General features: G+C 47.5%; 1 protein-coding gene across 2 annotated transcripts in view; it reads right to left on the bottom strand.

Moving 5' to 3' along the window:
- Positions 1-21775, bottom strand: part of LOC117357413 (retinol dehydrogenase 7-like) — a 51302-nt gene that overhangs the window by 16677 nt on the left and 12850 nt on the right. For both annotated transcript variants that reach the window (XM_033937952.1, XM_033937953.1), the window contains exon 2: positions 7009-7343. In XM_033937952.1, the coding sequence (XP_033793843.1) occupies positions 7009-7321 (313 nt within the window). In that variant the 5' untranslated portion in view covers positions 7322-7343. The remainder of the gene's footprint in view (positions 1-7008; positions 7344-21775) is intronic.

The following is a 21775-nucleotide window of genomic DNA, read 5'->3' as shown; positions in this document are numbered from 1 at the left end:
TTAATCAGTAGTGCTGTTTTATCCTTGTTAGCTACTAGTCCATTTGATTGGAACCATCTGAAGATTTTCTCTAGGCCTGTCTTGATCCACTGTTTAGTCTTCGTGTCTTGTTTCTTCAATGGGATGATTAGTTGGATTTCATCCACGTAGATGTAGCATTCCCATCCCAGTTTTCTGATGTATTTCCCCAGTGGCTGGAGGAAAACATTGAACATCATGGGTGGCATAGCAGATTTCTGTGGTACCTCTATGTCTGTTACTTTTCAGTTGCTTGTGTTCTCCTGCCATTCTACCCTCTTTAGTCTTTTGGATAGAAAGGACTCTATCTATGTCATGACCTTTCCCTTTGAGGCCCATTTCCATGCATCTTAGCAGTGTGTGCTGGACTAGGTGAAAGGCTGTGGAAAGATCCAGGAACCCCAGCAGTAAGCAGCAGTACGCCTTCTCCTTGGTGTTTGAGGACAGAGTCCTGCACCACTACTAGCATAGTTTCTATGCTTAGTTGTCTTCTGGACCCTATTTGGCCTGGCCTAGCTTTAATGAGTTTTCTAGGAAGTCTGATATTTGTTGGTAGGCTAGTTTGTCTATTAGTTTAGATATCCACGGTTGGTTTGTACCAGTCTGTAGTTGGAGAGATCTTCTAGGTCTTTTTCTTTACTCTTCAGGATGGGCTTGATGACTGAGAACTTCCATTTATGTGGAACCTGTCCAGACTGTAATAAGTCACTGATAAGGTCCATAAGGTAGGAGAGTCCCGGGCCTTCAAGCTCTCTCATCAGGTATATCGGGCATGTGTTGAGGGATGGTGGGTCTGGTTTCACTCTTCTCAGAAGTTTCTTCACCCGGATCCCTGTGACAGGTTCAAACTCTTCCATTGTGTCTCCCATTTCCATGTGTTTGTCTATTAATATGTTATTTAGGCCATTGTCTTTCTGTAGCTTCAGTATTTGCTCCATGAAGAAGTTACTGAATTCTTTACTGGTTAGAGAACTGTTTAGGACTTTCTTAGAGATCAGACTCCACAGGTGATCCTTGAGAGGAGGAATGCTGGCCTAGTGCCTAACCCTCAGTAAGCCTGGTTCTAAGAGAGAGGTAGTAGAGGCTCAGCATTAAAAATAGTTTTCACAGCAGAGTCACGTGATGTCATGCACAGGGGAGGACGCTGATTAGCTGAGCTCCACACTTTCCACCCCAATAATCGGTTAATTAATGCTTAGTTTTTTTAGAATTATGCTTCACTGGAAGAGTACTTTATTTAGGTACAAGTGCCCGGTTTTGGACTTCAAATTGCTCTTTTATGGTCACAAAGTCTCAGAGGAAGGACCGTGAGAGAACGAAGAGACCAGAGAGCAAGATGGCAGATCACCTAGTCGCGTCATCTTCCTCAGTATGTGCCACCTGGACTGCAGAAATAACGGTAGAGGTGAATGTGACTGTGGAAGTGACTTTGGATAAAAAGCTACAAAATATATGACCATGCAGAAACTGCCCACGAACGTTTGAATAGTGTCGGACTGGAGATTGATGACATTCAATGCAGAGTGAGTACGCTGGAAGATTGTTCTTCGGCTTCAGAGGGGCCTAATGCTGCTTTACAAAAATGGATTACAGATTTCAAAAACAAAGTTGACAATTTAGAGATTTGCTCAAGAAGAAACAACCTTGTCTTCTGGAAACCTGGCTTGCTGAATGGGTGCAGTTTGATTCACAATTGGAGCCTCTCTGGATCGAACGGGCTCATCATGTGATCCCTGCACACCAAACTGGGACTAAACCACGTGCAGTTATTCTACGTCTTCTCTATTTTGCCCACAAACAAGCCCTTTTGTGGACTATTCGTTCGGGCACAGAGTTAACTTATGAGAGACATAAGATCCTCTGTTTTCAAGACAACTCAGCCAAACTGGTTCTGTAGAGAGGCTAAAGTGTGCATGGAGAGTGACTGTTGATATGGAGGATTTGGCTGTGGTAGACGAGTTGGTTCAGGGACTGAAACAGAGGAATCTCTATAGGGGGAGGGGATAGGCTTGGATGCCCCACCCCTTCTTGATGGGATATTGACAAGTTCTATTTTCTTTGAAGATTGTGATGTCACTTAAGATAATATCTTTGGAATGTGTGTGTGTGGGGGGGGGTATACATTCCCCAATAAAATGTAGTAAGATTCTACAGACCCTGCATAGACATAAAGCTAGTATAGCCCTTCTTCAAGAAACTCATTTGAATACTATAGAACATGGTAAACTAAGTAAATGGTGGGTGGGGTGGACTATTGAGAATCCTTCTCAACATATGAAAACCAGGGTGATCATTCTGTTTAAGGATGGGTTTGGCAGTGGAAAAATATTCTGAGTACAAAGATCCACAGGGTAAATATATTGTTGCCCATATCTCAGTGAATAAACAGGAGATGGTGCTGGTAAATGTGTATGCTCCGAATAAATATGATAAAGGTTTTTTCAGGGATCTAGTACAGTGTACACATTTGCCTGCAACTGCACCCATTATCATGAGACAGGATTTTAACACTATCTTTGATCCATTGTTGGATAAATCCTCTACCACTGGAGTTATGCCTATTGATTTCTCAAAGGGTGTTTCTCTACTTTGTGATTCCTTAGACCTACTGGATTCCTGGAGGTTTCTTTACCCTGATGAGAGAAATTACACATGTTTCATTGGCTTATGGATCCCAATCCCGCTTAGAATATTTTTTGATATATTCCTCACTTTCCTCTCAATTACAGGCTGCAGGTATTGGTCTCTCTTGTATTTCTAACCATGCTTTTGTATGGCTGGAACTCCAGGCTGTTGGCAGTGTCTATATTTCTAAGTATTGGAAGTTCCCCAGAGCTCTTTATTATGACACCAAGTTTCATGACTTTATTCTGGGAAAATGGAAAGATTATATGGGCAATAATGGCTCTCATATTTTGCAGCCTCTCCGTTTTTGGGAGGCTGTGAAAGCAGTTCTCAGAGGAGAGATCATCTCTTATACCTCTCATAAGAGGCAGGCTTGTGAGGTGGAGATAAAGAGATGGGAAAAGCAAGTACGCCTGGATAGGCAATGATATGGTGCAGTGCCCCCGGGTGTTCATAAAGTGGCTTAGTGGGCTTCTCAGGCCACTCTCAATCAACTCCTGCATGATAGGGCCAAGAAGTCTGGCATTTATTATAGGTTTCAACTATACAAACATGCTAACAAATCAGGCTTGTTCTTCATCAGACTCATTGCAAAGGAACAGGAATCTCAAAGGGTACTACACCTCAGGAATCACAGTGGGGACCTGCTTAGAACAGACTTGGATATCACTCAAGCCTTTAAAACTTTTTTTTTTTAACTCTATTTATCCTTATTTACCATCAAAGAAAAACACCTTTGATAAGGAAAAATAACAATATTCCATAAGGAAATAATGCATATAATATTATCATAAATATACTATGAAGATAGTCCACAACTTAAGGAGATAGAATCAAGCACTGTCAAGGGTAGTTGAATTTCAAGGGAAAAAGAAGAAAGCATACTAATATACTCGTAAATGCAGAGCAAAATCAGTTGTATATCATACTAAATAATCTGGACAGTGATATCAGTAGGCATCAATGGGGCGACTGAAGCTGGTTTGCCCTCCAAGAAAAATTGTAATTGATCAGGTTCATAAAAGACACTTTTATTAGCTTCATAGGTAATACAAAATTTGCAAGGATAGCACAGCTGAATGGTAGCTCCTAAACTCAATACAGATTGACATAATATTAGAATTTTTTTCTGCCAGGATTGTGTCCACTTAGAAACGTCAGGAAAAAACAGCTATTTTACTACCAAAAAATTCAACATTCTCGCATCTGAAGAATAGGCAAAGAATTGCTTCTTTGTCTTGTAAGAAGACAAAGGTCACAAGAAATGTAGCCCTTACAGAAATTTCAGACTGTGAAGATTCTAGGATATCTGTGATATTTAATTATGCTGATTGATTTTCCAAATCCTGTTTTATTTCTTTAGGACTATTTAGATAGTACAATTTCTGTAATGGGGGTATAGTTGTCTCCGGATACTTTAAGACAGAAATAGTTCCTTAGGTGACTCTATTCAAGTTTCAAGTTTTTTATTTATTCTTGATTAATCGCTTTCTCTAATTCAAAGCGATGTACAAATCCAAATTTAGTTAAAAGAGAGCAAACAAACAGACAAACCAAACATTGGGATTTACAATGCTTACAAAGGTTAAAACTTATTAAACTACATTGGGTAAAAATAGGGTTATGAAATACATTCGTTATATAAAAGATTAAACATAGGAAAACACATTAGGAAAAATAATAAATAAAAAATCAGGAATTAAAAGCATCATTAAAAAGAAATGGAAACCGGAAAGTTAATCAATCTAAGGTTACTTTAAATTCCTTTTTGCATTCTCCAGGTTCTCAATCTTCCTAGCCAACAATACTTTATCCTTGAAATGCAGATTAGAGGAATTTTGTAACTCAAAGAGCTGCTTCTCAACTTTGTCCATTCTTTTATCCTGATGTTGAATTTTTTCCTCTAAATTCTTTATCTGAACTGAGGCAGTTTGTGAAGCTGAAATAAAGTGGGAACATAGCTTATGAAGGCTTTCAATAGCCTCCCAGATTGCTTCCATGTCTATCACTGGTGGTTTTTTCAATGGGCTCAGGAGGGAAGAAGGAAACATTTCTGAAGAAACTCTGACCATTGGATCTATGTTAGTACTTCCAACTCCTGAGACACGCTGAATATCAGGTCCCCCAGTCACTGACGCTTGAAGCTGAAACTCCAGCGAGACTGGAACTGCCTCCAGGGTCATGGGTGAGCTGAACAACACTGGCGGAGTAATCATCCCTGCCGCTTCCTGCAGCGCCGTCAGCATCCCAGACAGCATCCCGGGGCATGGGGGAACTCCTGGACCAGCTGGGCTCAGTGATACTTTGCTGTCCAACATCGAGGTCAGCCCCCCTCGATCTGCAGAAGCACCCTGCATAACTGACACAGCATAAGTTGTAATTGCTGTCTGGCACATTAGCGATGTGGCAGAGGAGACAGGTAAACTACCCCTCTGTTTTCCTCTACGCTTCGGCATAATATGAAACAACGCAGAAAAAGACAAGAATTTAATTGTTATTCTGCCAGCGTAGCAGGAGCCTCTTGCTATGCGGCTTGCTCCATCACCATCGTGAATCCTTTAAAACATTTTTTTTGCTTATCTCTATGCTACTCCAAATCCCCAGGCCTGGATAGTACTTTATACCTTTCCAATGTCAATCTTCTTGTTCTTTTGGAGGCACAGTGACGGGGTCTTAACTCCCTGATAACAGAAGATGAGGTATACTTCAATATTGGGATGATTGCCTTGGGATCGCCTGGGATTGACGGCCTCTCAGTCAAAATTTTATAAGATTCTATAGTCGGCAATATCAGGTTGTCTTACCACAGTGTTTAATTATTTTCTTGCTGAGGGAAAAATACCGGATTCTCTGTGTGAAGTTCTTGTTGTGGTGCTTTTGAAGCAGAAGATGAGTTGCTTTCCAGGTGAAAATAGTTGGATTTATTTCAGAGTAGGAAAGATGTAGAATGGGGTAAGCTTACAAGCTTTAGGCTGTTTGGGCTAGATTCACTCACTAACCCCCGATCCGTGCCTGATTGCATGCAGGCTGATGAATTCACAAAAGGCCTGCATGCAAATGGGGACAATCGTTGACACGCCCCCAACCAACTGCACGGATCGCTAGAGCCCTGACAGTAGTGACAGGAGAAGCAGCCTCTTTTCACTGCTGTCAGGGCTTCTGCCGGCTTTTAAATTTTTTTTTTAAAATCGGGCAGATACACTCAAAATATCAGCCCGATTTTAAACTCCCCCCTCCCTCTCCCGACATGTGCCACTTCCCCCTCCCTACCCAAACCAAAATAAATAATGTGTGTCCCACTTTTAAAATTATGGCAGGAGGGTTTCCACTCCCTCCTGCCATCTCTACTATTTTTCCCACCCCCAACACAAATGGTAGGAGGGATACTGGTGCCCTCCTGCCACCCAAGGGACGCCCCCACCTGGTTCCCGGCTGGACCCAGCCCCCTCCCCTTACCTCTAAAAATGTTGGGAGCAGGAGGGGTGCCCAGTCCCTCCTGCTCCTTAGGCCTCCCATGATCTTCGGGAGCAGAAGGAAGCACAAAGTCCTCCTGCTCCTGCTGCTCTGCTGGCCGTGACGCAATACCGGCCTTAGGCCACGCCCCAGTGCATCATGTGTCTGCCCGATGAAAAAAAAATTTTAAAAGCCGGTAGAAGCTCTGACAGCAGAGACAGGGGGCTGCTTCTCCTGTCACTACCGTCAGGGCTCTAGCAATCTGTGCAGTCGGTTGGGGGCATGCCTCCGATCGCCTCCATCTGCATGAAGATGGTTGGTGAATTGGTCGGCCTGCCTCCAATGGCTCACGGATCGGACACAGATCGGCCCAAACTATTGAGTTTTTGTACAACTTTGATTGTTTATTGCAATTTATTTTCAATAAAAAGATTTAACATAAAAATAGTTTTCACAGCAACCTGTGAATTGCATATATAATTTGTATATATTTGCTTGATAGAGCTGTTGACTAAAAGGCTGCTTTGGATCTGTTTAGGACCTTTTTGAGATTTTGGGGAGTAGTAAGTGGGAGAGAGGCCTGGAAAACTCTTAAGTCAGGCCAAGCGTGCTATTCTTCATAGGGATGTGCATCCTCTCACCCTAACTGAAAAACGCTCCTTGAGGCCTTAAGGCCGTTATTATAGCGCCGGTAGGAACCTAAAATTTTTTTAAAGCTGTTTTCAGTGGGTTTTAAATGGCATTTTCAACTTAAGCTAGGTGCCTAACTTAAGGCGCTGTTTATAGAATCTGGGCCAAAATGCCCAGTGGCCAGTGGTCAGTGTGCAGGCTGAATATCACACAGATTATCTTTAGGATCCTTTGCATAGCTTTCACAGCATGGGCAATAAACACCAATAAAGTTTAACATACCTCTGTCTCCCACTTGCTGTTTCACCCAACTGGCTGCAGCAGCAACATTCTCACTGTCAGTGACATCCAGAATTATTGTTTGCAGTCTCTGGGATGTGGCTTCCTTCAGCTGCTCAATCCCTCGCTGTGTCAGACAAGCCGCCAGCACCCGCAGACCCTGTTCATCCAGCTGACGAGCCAACAGGTTTCCAAAGCCCGAGTCACAGCCCGTGATGAACACATATTTATCTGTGAGGTTCTGGAGTATCTGTCTGTACCAGTACCAGCGGAACAGGAAGTAGAAACCCAAGAAGGCCAGCAACCAGAACCACATTGTGGTGTTTTGCCTCTCCCTGCTAGAGAAAGCATAAAACCCACTCATACATAATTCAACTGCTTTAGGCTGGACATATGCTGAATTTTTAGATAATGTTTATTGTCCATGTCTGTAAGGTTTATTTTAGCTTTACTGTTAAATTCTCATATATCATTGGTTGGTGTTCTGTTTATAGTGTATCTTTTTGGTTTTTATACCCCCCTCCTTTTTTTTTCTTTTCATGACTTTGTTTTCAAGACATTTACCGGTAACTCTGGTTGCCTTGTCTCCAAAAGGAGAAAGCTAGAAAAGATTCTGAGAATGGTGAAAAATAATAACAGAGGCTTAAATAGGTTAAAGCTGTTCAGGTTGAGAAAAAAATGGGATATGACTAACGTGACCATTTATTTTTTTCATCAAAATGGGACATCTATTAATTGTCAGTCCCGCCCCCAATCTCGCTCTAGCCCCTCCCCGTTCTCACCCTAGCCCCGCCCCCAATCCCGCCCCCAATTTCTTTCATTCATTTTTCATGTACACATAATATCTTATTAATGCTTAATGGTAAGCATTAAATTTTAAAAAACTACAAAGCACAGTATACGCAGAGAAAATGTTAATTATCATTTATATCTGGGGTGTTTCAAAGATGTCAAGGCAGATGACTTTAAAATATGCAATGTCACCTCAGTAACTATAGAAAAATAGACAAATATAGTGCAAAATATAAATTCTCAAAACTGATACATTTTGATCATTAAATTGAAAATAAAATCATTTTTCCTACCATTGCTGTCTGGTGATTTCATGAGTCTCTAGTTGTGTTTCCTTCTGACTGTGCATCCTTTCTTTCATTTCTTTCTTTCTTTCTGTACTCAGGCACAATAATTGTCCCTTTCTATTCCCTCCCTCCTTCCTTCCTATGTCCTTAGTGCCCCCGGTGTCTACTTCCTATGTCCTTAGTGCCCCTTCCTATGTCCTTAGTGCCCCCAGTACCTCCTTCCCATGTCCTTAGTTCCCCCAGGGCCTCCTTCCTAGTCCTTAGTGCCCCCAGTGCCTCCTTCCCATGTCCTTAGTGCCCCCAGTGCTCCTTCCTATGTCCCCCTCACTGCCTTCCAGCCTTTGTTCCACCCCCTCCCCCAAAGCTAGCCATCCTACCTCCCTCACTCCCTGTCGCACTAAAGCCAGCCAGCCTGCCTGCCTCCCTCCCTCCAGCGCCGATGCCTTCCCCCCCGACCGGCCCCCGCTGCTGCTACCTACTGCTGCTTCAAACAACCCCACCGGTCCGCTGCCGCTGCTGACCGCCAACTGCCACAAGTAAAGCAAAGTAAAGTCCAGGCACACCGGCACCTGGACTTTACTTTGTTTTAGTTGTTGTGATGGGCAGTGGCGATGGACCGGGGGCGGTGGTAGGCAGCAGCAGCGGGGGCCGGTCCGGGGGGGGCAGGCTTCAGGCTGGAGCGCTGGAGAGAGAGGAAGTGATCGCCTGTCCCGTTGTCCCCACGGACAGCTTTGGGACGCTGTCCCTAAAAACGGGACATTTTGGCATCCCGAAGCTGTGTGTGGGGACAACGGGACAGGGGATCTAAAAAGGGGACAGTCCCGTTCAAAATGGGACGTATGGTCACCTTAGATATGACAATGATGGAGCTGCATGGCATACTTCCTAGGGTACTGAAGGAACTTAGAAAAGTTCTGGCAGCTCCTATTGGTTTATCTTTTCAATGCTTCTCTCAGCCAAGAGTGGTCCCAGAGAACTGGAGAAGGGCAACTGTACTCCCTCTCCACAAAAGCAGAAGTAATGAGGAGGTTGGGAACTACAGGCTGCTATGTTTGACTTCTATGATACTGTAAGTAAATGAATGGAAATGCTTTTAAAACAGAGAATAGTAAGGTTTCTGGAATTCAACAGATTGCAGGACCCCCAAGCAGTATGGTTTCAGGACTTTTCAGAAAAACCTAATTAATTTATTTAACTGTATGACCACAGAGTTGAATCAAGGGAGATTGCTAGTTATGACATGGTTCCACATAGATGACTAATAGATAAACTGAGTGTCCTTGATATGCTGATATAATAATAATAATAATAATAATAACTTTATTTTTCTATACCGCCATAGTCGTGAGACTTCTAGGTGGTTCACACCGAAGAGAGCTGGACAATCAGCGAGTTACAATGTGTTGAAGTCCGGGATACAGTATATAGAAACTTACAAAAAGCATATAGAATCTTACAAAAGGTCCGGGATACAGCGTATAGAATCTTACAAAGAGCATATAGAGTCTCATCCCTACTTTCTAACAATCATAGAAAGTAGGGATGAGATAATGGATCTCCAAGAAGATAAAACTGACTCGGTTTCATCTTCTTGGAGGTCCATTTAATCATCCACACCACAACCTATTGCAGATTTTAATTGTCATCTGCAAAGAGACAAACTGTACCAGAAAGCCCTTCTGCAATATCTCTGTCACGCCCCTGGCCCTGCCTACCCAAAGGTGTAGGCCGAGTGTCCTTCCACCACCCACCGAGGCTGAGGGCCGAGTGTCCATTCACCGCCTATTGAGGATGTAGGCAAAGTATCCTAGTTAACTGGAGCTCAGAGAAGGTTTAGTGCTTACCGAGGGTTAGGCACTAGGCCCGCATTCTTCCTCTCGAGAGTTGCCCTGGAGCTCTTGTTTTCAAGAATTCAAAACTATGCTCCTTTCTGCTGGGAGTCCATTAATCAACCCTGTCTTTCAGTTCAAGGTGAGGTCCCTCTTGACCCCCCTAAAAGTGTCCCTAAGGATTGAAGGGGTACGAGCTAAAGCTCCCCTCTATCACGAGTCCTATGGGAGGCTTTAGGAGTCTCTTTTCTTTATAAATCACCCCTTTTCTCGACTCAGGACCATCTCCTGCTTCTGCCATTTTCGGGCTTGAGAGAGGGAGGGAGGAGGGCTTTGTGGCTGAGGACTGCTGCCATGCTGGTGCTTCGGGCAGGAGGGAGGGGTTTTTATAGCTGCTTCGAGGCTTGAGGGAGAGAGGATTTGAAGCTCATGATGCTGGTGCTTCGGGAGACATTTTTTTTACACCAGCGATATTTTTTGCCAGTTTTGTGAGAGTCCCAGTTAACTGAGACCTGGTTAATCAAGACTACTATATTCATCTCAAATTTGCAGTATCTTATTCTTTACTAGGTGATGATCTGTATTTTCTGTGTATAACTGAAGTGAGGAATTCCTTTAAGATGTAGTTTTGTATAGGAATCTGTAGCAATCTAGCTTGTTCTCTTTCCCTAATTAGAGTTCAGCATTTTTTCACAGTTCACATTTATAAAATATAGTGCAAAAAGATATTATATAAGTGGTTTACAAATATGTAGAAAATACAGTAGAATCCCAGTTTGCCAGTATTCAACTAACTGGCACTCCTAACCAACCAGCAAAAAAAATTGTCTTGTGCTTCTTGGACAACCTCCAAAGTCGTGCATTCCTTACCCAACAACCCCCCCTCCCTCCAGCTCCCAAAGCATCAGCGGCAGCCCCAAATCTCCCTCCCACCCTCCCTCCAACTCCTGAAGCAGCAGCGGCAGCCATAAATCTCCCTCCCGCCAGCTCCCAAAGCATCAGTGGCAGTCATGAATCAATCTCTCTCCCTTCAGCAGCTGGTCCTGTTAACCCCCCTCCCTCCTTCCCTCTGGACCCTGAAACAGCAGAGCCGGTCCTGACAAACTCCCTCCCCTGAAGCGGCAGAGTCAGTCCTGACAACCACTTCTTCCTCCACTAAAGCAGCGGAGCCAGTCCTGACACCCCCTCCCCATCCTGAAGCAGTAGCAGCAGCCAGTGAGCAGAGGAAGCACTGTAAACTAGTGCTGGCCGATTCAGGGGAAAAAATTTCGATTCGATTCGATTTTCCTGTCCAATTGGGTGTTTTTTTCAAACATCCTGGTGGGTTTATTTTATAGCCTCTTCACCCCCTTTGCCTTCTCCTAACCACATTGGCGCTGTGATGTAAACAAAATAAACAAACAAAAAAGACTTTTCCTCTCTCTGTTAAATCCTAGCTCACGTTTGTGGTCTAACAAAAGCTCTTTCCATTGCAAATGCAAGCAGTGTCTCACTTCCGGCTCACCACACAATTGTTTCCCACATACTCACCTTTATAGGACCCCCCAGGGACTCCTGAAGAAGACTTTTTGTCAAAATGCGGACCGTGTTGGGTCCTGTATCCCTAGCGGACTAGGCCCTTTAAGGCTCTTATGTGGATGGAATTATTTTATGTGGATGATTTTAGTGTACCTTTGGAACTTTGACACTTTCAAATAAAGTCCATTTAGGAACATCGTCACTCCACAGAGTTTTTTTGGTTTTCTCTGGATTTTCTTCTTTGTGGATATTTCGGGGTCAATTCCTTTTGTTTATTGTTTCTAACAAAAGCTCTGGCAGGATACACGTTTCAAATCTCACATATTGTAATCACAAAACAGAAAATACAATTTTTTTTTCTACCTTTTGTTGTCTGGTCATTATTCAAATCTTGTTGGTCCCAGGCTCTGGTTGTCTTCTGATATCTTGCTTGCCAGGGTCTCCTTCTTTCTTCTTTCTCCATGCTAACCATCCATCTGCCATCTCTGTCCTCCCTTTCCGTTTCCCTTCCCTCCCCTGGAGGTCTGGCATCTTTCCTTTTTTTCATCTCCATCTACAGATCCACCTTTTCTCAACTACCCTTTCATCCAGCATCTCTCCCTTTCTGTAACTTTCATCCCTAAATCCCATTGTCCACCATCTCTCTCCCTCTCCTCTGTTTTAGACCCCTTATTTCTTCCCCCCAAAGTCCGGCATATGCACGTCTCTTTGAACCCCCCCTTCCCTCCCTCCGTGTACTTCTCTCTGCCGTGGTCCCGCCCCTCCTCTGACATCAGAGAAGGGGCGGGACCGTTGCAGAGAGAAGACAACTCGGACGACATATGGCAGCTTGCAAAGATCGCTAGAGCCAGCGATCTTCTGCAGGGCAGGCTGCTGAAATTAGGTAAGTTGATGCAGGGAAGCCGGACACCAGCGGGGAAGCCACTTCTCGATTGACCCTCCCCACTCGCCCTCTAAAGCAGGAGCGGCAGGCCAGCAAGAGGCAGCGCTGCTGCTCCTGCTTTAGGGGTGAGGGGGAAGGGTCAGTCAATAAATTGGGAGGCTGATTTTTTTGTCGTGGTAAATCGATTCGAATTGTGAATCGGGCAGCCCGATTCTCAGCTTCCCCAGCCCGATTCTAATTTTCCCCAGCCCCCCTGCCCGATTCTCAGCTTCCCCAGCCCCCCTGCCCGATTCTCAGCTTCCATCCCCAGCCCCCAAGACTCACCAGCCCCCCTGCCGATTCCCAGCTTCCATCCCCAGCCCCATGACTCACCAGCCCCCCTGCCGATTTCCAGCTTCCATCCCCAGCCCCCAAAACTCACCAGCCCCCTGCCGATTCCCAGCTTCCATCCCCAGCCCCCAAGACTCACCAGCCCCCCTGCCGATTCTCAGCCCTCAGCCCCCCTGCCGATTCTCAGCCCCCCTTGCTGATTCTCAGCCCTTCTGCCAATTCTCAGCCCTCAGCCATCCCGCCGATTCTCAGCCCCCCCCTGCCGATTCTCAGCTCCCCCCGCCACCGATTCTCAGCTCTCCTGCCGGTTACCCTATGCTTCCGAGGTCTGCTCGCTCCCCCCTCGACGCTCCCACGTTCTTTTGTTTCATCTGATGTAACTTCCGGTTTCGCAAAACCAGAAGTTACATTAGATGGGAACGAGTCCGGCGGCCGGTGGTGAAAAAAAAGAATTAACTTGAATCGGGGCTGAATCGGTGAGTCCGTTTTTTTACCAAAACGAACTGATTCAAATCAATTCACCTGATTCAAATCGGCAGCACTACTGTAAACAGACTGCTTCCGACCAGCCCTGGCAGGGCCTTTCCTCTGCCGTGTCACTTCCAACGTAGCAGAGGAAAGACCCTGCTGGGGCTGCCCAGAAATTGCCTGTTTATAGTGCTGCCTCTGCTCAATGGCTGCCACTACTGCTTCAAGTAAGTGAGGGAGAGAGGGGGGTTCTCAGGACAGGCTCTGCTGCTTCAGGGGCTAGAGCAGGGGTGTCAAACTCAATCACATTAAAGGGCCAAAATCCAAAACACAGGCTAAGACGTGTGCCAGAACCCACCCAATCTCTGCCCCAGACCCCCCCCCCATAATAATACTAATTATAACACCATTTTTTCCATTCATTGTTCATATATACACACACAATATAATCTTATTAACACATAATTGTAATGGCTAACCACAAAATTAAACTACACAAAACACACTGTATGCTTCTCAACATTCATTCCTATCAGAACACAGATAACCCCTATGCAAATATGGGACCATAAACTAAAAGTACTAAATATATTTTAAAAACAGCCTAAAATTCAAGATTCTGCATGCAGTACAACCCACAGAGAAAAAGAAACAAATCTATTTCTTCCTGAGCAGTGCAAAAGATAGACAGCAGATTAAAATGCTCAAAATTGACACAATTCAAACACTAATCATTCTCCCTACCTTTTTTGTCTCCCTCCCTCCATGCTGTGCCTCCCTCTAACCTTCTAGCCAGCAACAACCTGGCCGTTTTATGCAGCCTGCGGTCCGATGCCCCCCCTGGTGTTATCTTGTGGCCGGCTCCCTCCTCCTCACAGCCGTAGTGTGCACAGAGCCGCGTGCAGCGGCTCCTAGTGCGTCCTGCATCTGAACCAGAAGCCTTCTCTCTGATGTCGCAAAGTCAGAGGGAATGCTTCTGGATGAGATGTGGGACACGCGAGGAGCCACTGCACGCGGCTCCGTGCACACTACGGCTGTGAGGAGGAGGAGGGAGCCGACAAAAGCTAACACTGGGGGCATCGGACTGTGGGCCTGCTTAAAACGACCAGGCGGGCCGGATTTGCCCCGCAAGCCTTGAGTTTGACACCTGTGAACTAGAGAGAGAGGGTAGGTGTTGTCAGGACTGGCTGCCGCTACAAGGCAGACCTGGGGGGTGGGGGAGATGGTGGACCAGAAGTGTGTGTGGGCTTATGGGGGAAGGGTGCAGCAAGGGAGGGGAGATTGAGGTTCCAATGCTCAAAAGCTTACTGTGCAGGTAAGATTGGTTACCCAGTGCATGGGTAAATCTATTCCTTGAACTATAGAAACATCAGGACAGGATGTACAGAGCTATGATAACTGGGTAGAAAATAGCAGGTTGGGAGCAATTTTCTTTGCTGGGCAATGCTCAGCACAAATAGCCATGCAAATTTAAATTATATACATGCTGTTTGTGCTGAGTAACTTGGTGAAAGAGGGAGGAACTCTGCCTGGTGCCTGCACATAAGAGCTGAGTGTTGGGCACAGCTCTTGTGCGCAGGCCCAGTACAGTGTAAGGCTATGGTAAGCAGTAGCAAGGGCAAAAAACAAACAAAGAAAAACCTTCCAGATGCAGCTGAAGCCTCTTTTACTGTGGCAAGTTTGAATGTCCTTTTTTTAAATTTCACAGTGCAACTTGGACGCCGCCTGTGGTGCTTGCTTTGTCTCTGTGTTCTGCGCTTAAGGTCAGGATGCAGCTTTTGGGTATGGGACACACACACACACAGCCAAAACATGCATAAAAACAGCTTCTAAATTTAAGCAAAATGAACCTACCGACAACTCTGGACTTGCCAAAAAGATTCGCACAATAAAAGGTGGGTGTTCCCTGCTGTGTATTACACAACGTGCTCATTTCAGTACAAGTGAGCTCCTTGTAATGCTATAATGATTGGTAAAAGCCCCCTCACCCCCCCCCAACACACACACACACACATACACTCCCCCAAAAACCATTTTGTGTATGGGAGGCTGAATACTTTTCAGGTAAGACTGGCTATAACAATAATACGAGGGGCTACTGAAAAGTTCTCAGCCTAACCAACAAAGTTGGGGCAGTCTCCATCGAGAGCTATACACTTAGGCCTAGATTCACTAAGCAAACCGATTGTGTACCGATCGGTTTGCAACCCCATTACGATCCCGACCCGATTCACTAACCTTCTTGGCGATCCTGTCCGTATCTGATCCAATCCACGCATGCAAATTAGGGAAATGGCATGCAAATCTAGCAAGGCAGTGATTCACCAACATTTTTCAGGCACACCGACCGGGCTGGCAGATCCAAAACCAAGCGACTAGGGAGGACCAATCGCTCACTCCTTTCCTGCTCTCTCCCGCGCTGAAATACCAGCCCTGCAGCCCTGAAAAGTGTAGTTACTTTCCTGTAACGTAGGTTCTCCGTGGACAGCAGGATAGTCAGCCACATATGGGTGTTGTCCCAACAGCTCCCAATTTGCGGATAAGCTTTCCAATAGCTCAGAGAGATTTTTTATTTTTCTCTCTGAGCACGTGCAGTGCCCGGGCCCCACTGGACATGCCCGAGCCTTACCCATTTCCCCCTGCTTCCCCCTAATCCCCAGGATGTTCCTAGCTGTGGCCAGGTTGGCCGTATGGGGAGGCGGGTGGGTTGTGTGGCTGACTATCCTGCTGTCCACGGAGAACCTATGTTACAGGTAAGTAACTACACTTTCTCCTAGGACAAGCAGGATGAGTCAGCCACATATGGGTGACTCCCTAGCCGAGGGATGTACCGACTGGACCTGCGCCTTAGCGCTCTGTGCATCCCTCGCCTGGCTGTGGAGGCCGAGCCAGGCAGAGTAATCAGGCGAAGCAGGTGAAGTTGAGGAAACAAGGTTTTAGATAAAGTGCTGTGTTAACTGAGCAATAATACTCACAGAACAGTGAACTGGTCAATGACAGTCAATGAACAGTGAGAAACCAACTGGTCAACAGTGACAATTCGTACTTGCATGTGAGAATTCATACTTGCCTATTCCACATTCAGACTAGACAGGAGTGCTGGAAGACCTACTTAACTCACAAAACAGTGAAACTGGTCAATGACAATCAATGAACAGTGAGAAACCAACTGGTCAACAGTGATAATTCGTACTTGCATGTGAGAATTCATACTTGCCTATTCCACATTCAGTCTAGACAGAAGTGCTGGAAGACCTACTTAATCAATATTTATAACACCCTACTTGATCAGTGTTCGGCAAGGCTGTGCTAGTGGTTGCTGTCCCTCCCAGGAGGGAAGAGCCACTTCCAAGATTACTCGGCCGAATGCATTTGGAGCGTGGAATGCTATGTCGAGGCAGTAGTGCTTGGTGAAGGTGTGCATGGAGGACCAAGTGGCTACATCGCAGATGTCCCCTATTGGTGTGTGGTGCAGATGAGCCGTTGTGGTGGCTATGGCTCTGCGCTGGTGGGCGTGGGCTCCCACCTGCGGTTGACGCTGCGCTTTTCTATAGGTGAAGGGGATGCACTTGTATACCCAGCACGAGCGCCTGCGTTTGGTGGCCGGAAGTCCTGGTCTGTTTTGGTCGTAGGAGACGAACAATTGAGGGTTGTCTAATCTGCTGCATAGTCAGGGCCCGCACACAGTCCAGGAGGTGTTGCTGAGGTGGCTGTGTGCCTCCCTGTGGGGAGATGTAGAGTGCTGGGAAGAATCGGGGGTGGGTTCTGGGTACCACCCTGTTCTCATGGAGGAGTGTGTAGGCCGACACGATGGTCAGGGTTTTCCCGGCCAGGAATACGGGATCTGCCTCCCCCAAAGGTTTGCAGGGGTCGAGGTGAGCTTATGCAGCACCAAGTTGAGGTCCTATCCATGCAGTGGTGGTCTGACCGGTGGGTGCAGATTGGACAGTCCCTTCATGAAATTTTGTGATTACTGAATGCCTCGACACTGGTTTGTTGTCTAGGCCAGTGTGGTATGCCGCGATTGCACTTAGGTGGACCTTGATGGAAGTGGGTTTTAGGTCCCACTGAGATAAGCTCAGTATGTACTGCAGGATGTCCGGTATGGGGCAGTTGTAAGGGTCTCGCTGTGTGTCTGTGCACCGGTAGCGGAACCTTCTCCATTTCAATCCCATAGCGTTTTCTGGTTGAAGGTCTTCTGGCTGCCATAAGTGTGTGCTCCACGTCTTGTGGTAGGTTCTTTCTCTCATCATCCATGCGGTCAGGGCTAAGGAACGCAGGTTGTGGTGGAGGGTAAGGTTCCCGCGTTGTGTTATGAGAACTGCACTGATTGGGAGGGGGGAGAGGTGGGTGAACCGCTATCCCTTGCCGGAACGGGAACCATAGTTGCAGGGGCCCGGACAGGGCAATCATGATCACCGTTGCTCTGTCCTGAAGGATCTTCTGCAGGACTTAGGGTATGGCGGGTAGGCGTATAAGAGTCCATGGTTCCAACTCACAGACAGACCGTTGGGGCTGAGACGGCGATGGGTTGATCTCTTTGCGCAGAAGGTCAAGTATTTTGAGTTCGGTTCGGTTGCAAACAGGTCAATGCTCGGTGTGCCCCAGGTGCTGAAGATCTTCTTCGTCGCCGATGGGTTGAGACACCACTCATCGGGATCCAGCTGGTGGCTGAGGCTTTCTGCCAGGTCGTTCTGCTCCCCTGGGAGGTAAGTTGCCTGGATGGGACATTGAATGGAGTTGGTGAACTCCCACATGCGGCAAACTTCCTTGCATAATGAGGCTGACCCTGTCCCTCCCTGCTTGTTGATATAGTGCATGGCCACCTGGTTTTCTGTTTGGGTGAGGACTGCCCTGCCTGTCAACCATTGTTTGAAGGTTTCGAGGGCATTCCCTATGGCCCTGAGCTCCAGTAGGTAGATATGGAGTGAGGACGCCTGTGCGAAGATTGAGAAGGTGTGTCCTCCCTCCATGTTTGGAGGCATCCATGGTGGCCACCAGCTGGTGAAGTGGTGGTCTGGTTTCCCTTTTGCTAAGTTATCTCGGGCCGTTCACCAGTGAAGCATCTTGTGTATGGGCTGGCGAATGGGTATCTGGGTGGTCAGAGGTTTGGTACACTGGTCCCAGTGACGTCTGAGGTGCCCTTTCAGGGATCTCATGTGTAGTCTGGTGTGCTGGACAACAAAGACCGCAGCCGAGACACAGGAGGGAGCATGCTGACGATGAGCTGCTGGCAGGGATGCACTGGGCCAGGGATGTCATGGCGTCGATCTGGTAGTCCCTTAGGACGGCCTTGGTCTGTGTGGTGTCGATGACTGCCCAGATGAACGATATCCCCTGGGGGGGTATCAGGTGGGATTTCATGTAGTTGATGAGGAACCCCAGTTCTTGGAGGAGGGTTATGGTGGTTGTCGGGGCTGCCAGCTGTCGAGATAAGATAGGATGCACACCCCTTGAAGGCGAGGATGTGCCACTGCCACGCACTTTGTGAACGCTCTTGGAGCCATTGAGAGTCCAAGGGGTAGGATCTTGTAGTGGAGGCGTCTGTCTTGGCTTTAGAAGCGACGATGCCTCCTGTGGGCTGGGTGCATGGGCACGTGAGTGTATGCATCATGTAAGTCCAGGAATACTAGCCAATACTCGGGCTGTAACAGGGCCAAGACTGTACCCAGAGAGTGCCTCTGGACCTTGTGTATGCACCTGTTGAGCTTCCAGAGATCCAGGATCGAGCATTGTCCTTGTCCATGGGGACGCGGGGGTTCCTGGAGTAGAAACCCCTTGGTGATCTCCTCTGTTCATCACCGCCTCTATTGATTCTGCTGAAGCAGGTCCTCTCCTTGCTGCAGCAAAATTGGGTCGTCAGATGGAGGGTGCCCTGCCCACTCGGGGGGGGGGGGGGGGGAGTGGAGACAAATTCAGAATCCCTGCTTGATGATGCTGAGGGCCCACTGGTCGATGGTGATCCTGGGCCAAGCCTTCGCAGACAATCTGATCCTGCTGGGCCGGAGGGTGGTCAAGGTTCTGTTTTTTGTCTTGGGATGAAGGCTGCCCTTGGATGCCCCTGCCCCTCGGGCGGTGCTTGTTTGAGTAGCAGTTATGTTACTGTTGCGAGCGCTGGGGCACAGACTGCTGCCAGTGCGGACTGGCTCAGTAGTGAGCTGGAGTCCCTATTTTATTTTATTTCTTTATTTTCTCTCACTGGCCTCCTGATAAAGCCGCATCTGGAACTGGAGCGCAGCAATTCGTGCGCTCAGCATTGCGCCCTCGAAGGTCTTTTTCCCCGTGGAATCCAGGGTTTTTCAGGTCCTTCCCTGACGGGGCGTTGGAGGGGGGGTGTCGTGCTGCCCTGTTTCTCTTAAGCGCCAAGGCTACCGCAATGTCCATGTATGGCTGCTGCGGGTTGTCGAATCTCTGGGCTGGAAAGATCTGGTAATTCAATCCCAGTCTCCTTGATGTTGGTTGCCCTGAAGAGGGAGTCAGCCAAAATCTTGTCTCTGCAGTCCAGGAGATTCTTGTGGACTGGAATCGCTACTGCCTGCGTGAAGTACTGGTACTGGTAGTTCAGGCCTTGTAATACTCTGTCTTGGGTACTTGTCCACCCACGTGGATCTTGAGAAAGGCTGTGAGTTTCTGGAGGGACTTGGGGTGAGTCCTCGTTTGTGGGTTTTCTTTTTTTTTTTGGTTAATTATTTAATTATTTATTTATTTATTTTTGTGGGTGGTGACTCGGGGCGTGGCTGGAGGCTGGTGTGTTGCTTGTTCCTCCGTTGCTTGGGTGCATGGCATGCCGCTGGAATGCACCATGTTGTTGTGCGTGGCTCCCTCTAAAGGGGGGCATTGGGGGGAGTGTTGCCCGCTGAGAGAGGAGTGGGTCAGCAGGAGGATTAACTGTTGCTGCTGGTCCCACCCCTGGTGGTTCGCAGGTTCATGTGCTGCTCCACTTGACTGGTTGTGTGGCTCCATGTACCCCACCGACATTCTCTGTCCTTCTTGAGAGGGGGGGGGAGAGCCTGCAGAGACGGGGCAGGATGCACCCTTTCATCTGTGCCAGTGCTCCTAGCTGCGTTTCCCACTGTGCCTGGAGGCAGAGAAAGAGGAGTGATAATGCCTCTTGAGTGGGCTTCTCCTGCTGTACTTCCTATTGTATATTAAACTGTACAGCGCTGCATATGCCTTTCAGTGCTATAGAAATCATAAATAGTAGCAGAGTCTCTCATGCTGGCTGGAAAAGCACTGTCTGCCTAAGTATCTGAAGTGCAAACAGCTTTTTAGGCTGAGGAGTTTCAAACCCCCACCTTTGGAGAGGCGTGGTCTGACATGCCGCATCACTGATGATATCAGCACCCTGCTGTGAAAGGCAGACTCCTCGTTCCTGACATGAGAAGGGGAGGGGTGGGAGAGGTGTGAACTCTCCAGGACCCTGCAGGACTCTGCAGAACTCTGCAGGACCCCAAGAGGGAAAGAAGCATCGAGTTGTTGTTTGTTTTTTTTGTGTTTTTTTTTCAGCATGTCCTTTACAAGCTGAACTCTGGGGCAGCATGTCTCCTGCTGGTAGGAGAAGTCTGCAGGTCCCCTCCAAGGGAAAGAAGCATGGGAGTTTCTTTCTCCTTAAATTCAGATTGGGAGGAGGGTGGGGCAGAGCCCTCGAGGCTGCAAAAGATTATCAGAGGTTTTCCCAAAGGACTTACCTTTGGGGCTGGAGGGGGAACCCTGATCGGCTCCCTGCAGAGGCTGGCTGTACGCGGCAGCATGCAATCTGGAGGGCGAAAACCCCAATCTGCTGATTGCAGAGGCTGGCTTTACGCGGCAGCATGCAAAAACTCCGGGGGAGATCTCTCAGTCTGGAGGGCGAAAACCCCGATCTGCTGACCGCAGAGGCTGGCTTTACGCGGCAGCATGCAGTGACTCCTGGAGAGATCTCTCGGTCTGGTGAGACTCCTATCGGCTGCCCTGCAGAGGCTGGCTGTAAGCGGCAACATGCAGGGACTCCGGGAGATATTTCTCTACCGGGCCGAGTGCAGGCGGGGGGATTAGCTGAGCCAGGGCATCCTGGAGGCTCCTTGCCGCTGTAGCTTGTGGATCCCCTGCTGCTGCATTCCGATGAGGATGGCTGCTGGAGGAAGATTCTCGGGCCTCACTTCTTTTCATGAAGTCTCTCAGTGCCCTCTTCCTTAGCTTGCGTGCACGTGGTGACATGTGCGCACAATGCAAGCAACACGGAAACCTCGAGCGCCGGATCCAATCAGTGGGCGCACAATTCATGAGGATCCAGTGTATTCATCCTTCTCCTGCATCCCAGTTGTTTCTTTAGATGATTCAGGCATCTTCAAGGTGATGAGTAGAAAAGTTGTAATGGAGAGCTGTAGAAAATCCGACCGATGGGAACGGACGGAAACTAAAGACTGGGGATTAGGGGGAAGCAGGGGGAAATGGGTAGGGCTCGGGCATGCCCAGTGGGGCCCGGGCACTGCACGTGCTCAGAGAGAGAGAGAAAAAAAAATCTCTCTAAGCTATTGGAGAGCTTATCCGCAAATTGGGAACTGTTGGGACAACACCCATATGTGGCTGACTCATCCTGCTTGTCCTAGGAGAACTCCCTGCTTGCAGCTTGACCATAGGATATGAGAAACCCCACTTGCATTTTTTAAGCAAGAGCAGCAGCA

Source organism: Geotrypetes seraphini, chromosome 3, assembly GCF_902459505.1.
Source record: "Geotrypetes seraphini chromosome 3, aGeoSer1.1, whole genome shotgun sequence".
Lineage (NCBI taxonomy): Eukaryota > Metazoa > Chordata > Amphibia > Gymnophiona > Dermophiidae > Geotrypetes > Geotrypetes seraphini.
The sequence above is the reverse complement of the archived record's forward strand: the minus strand, read 5'-3'. Positions and strand labels throughout refer to the sequence as shown.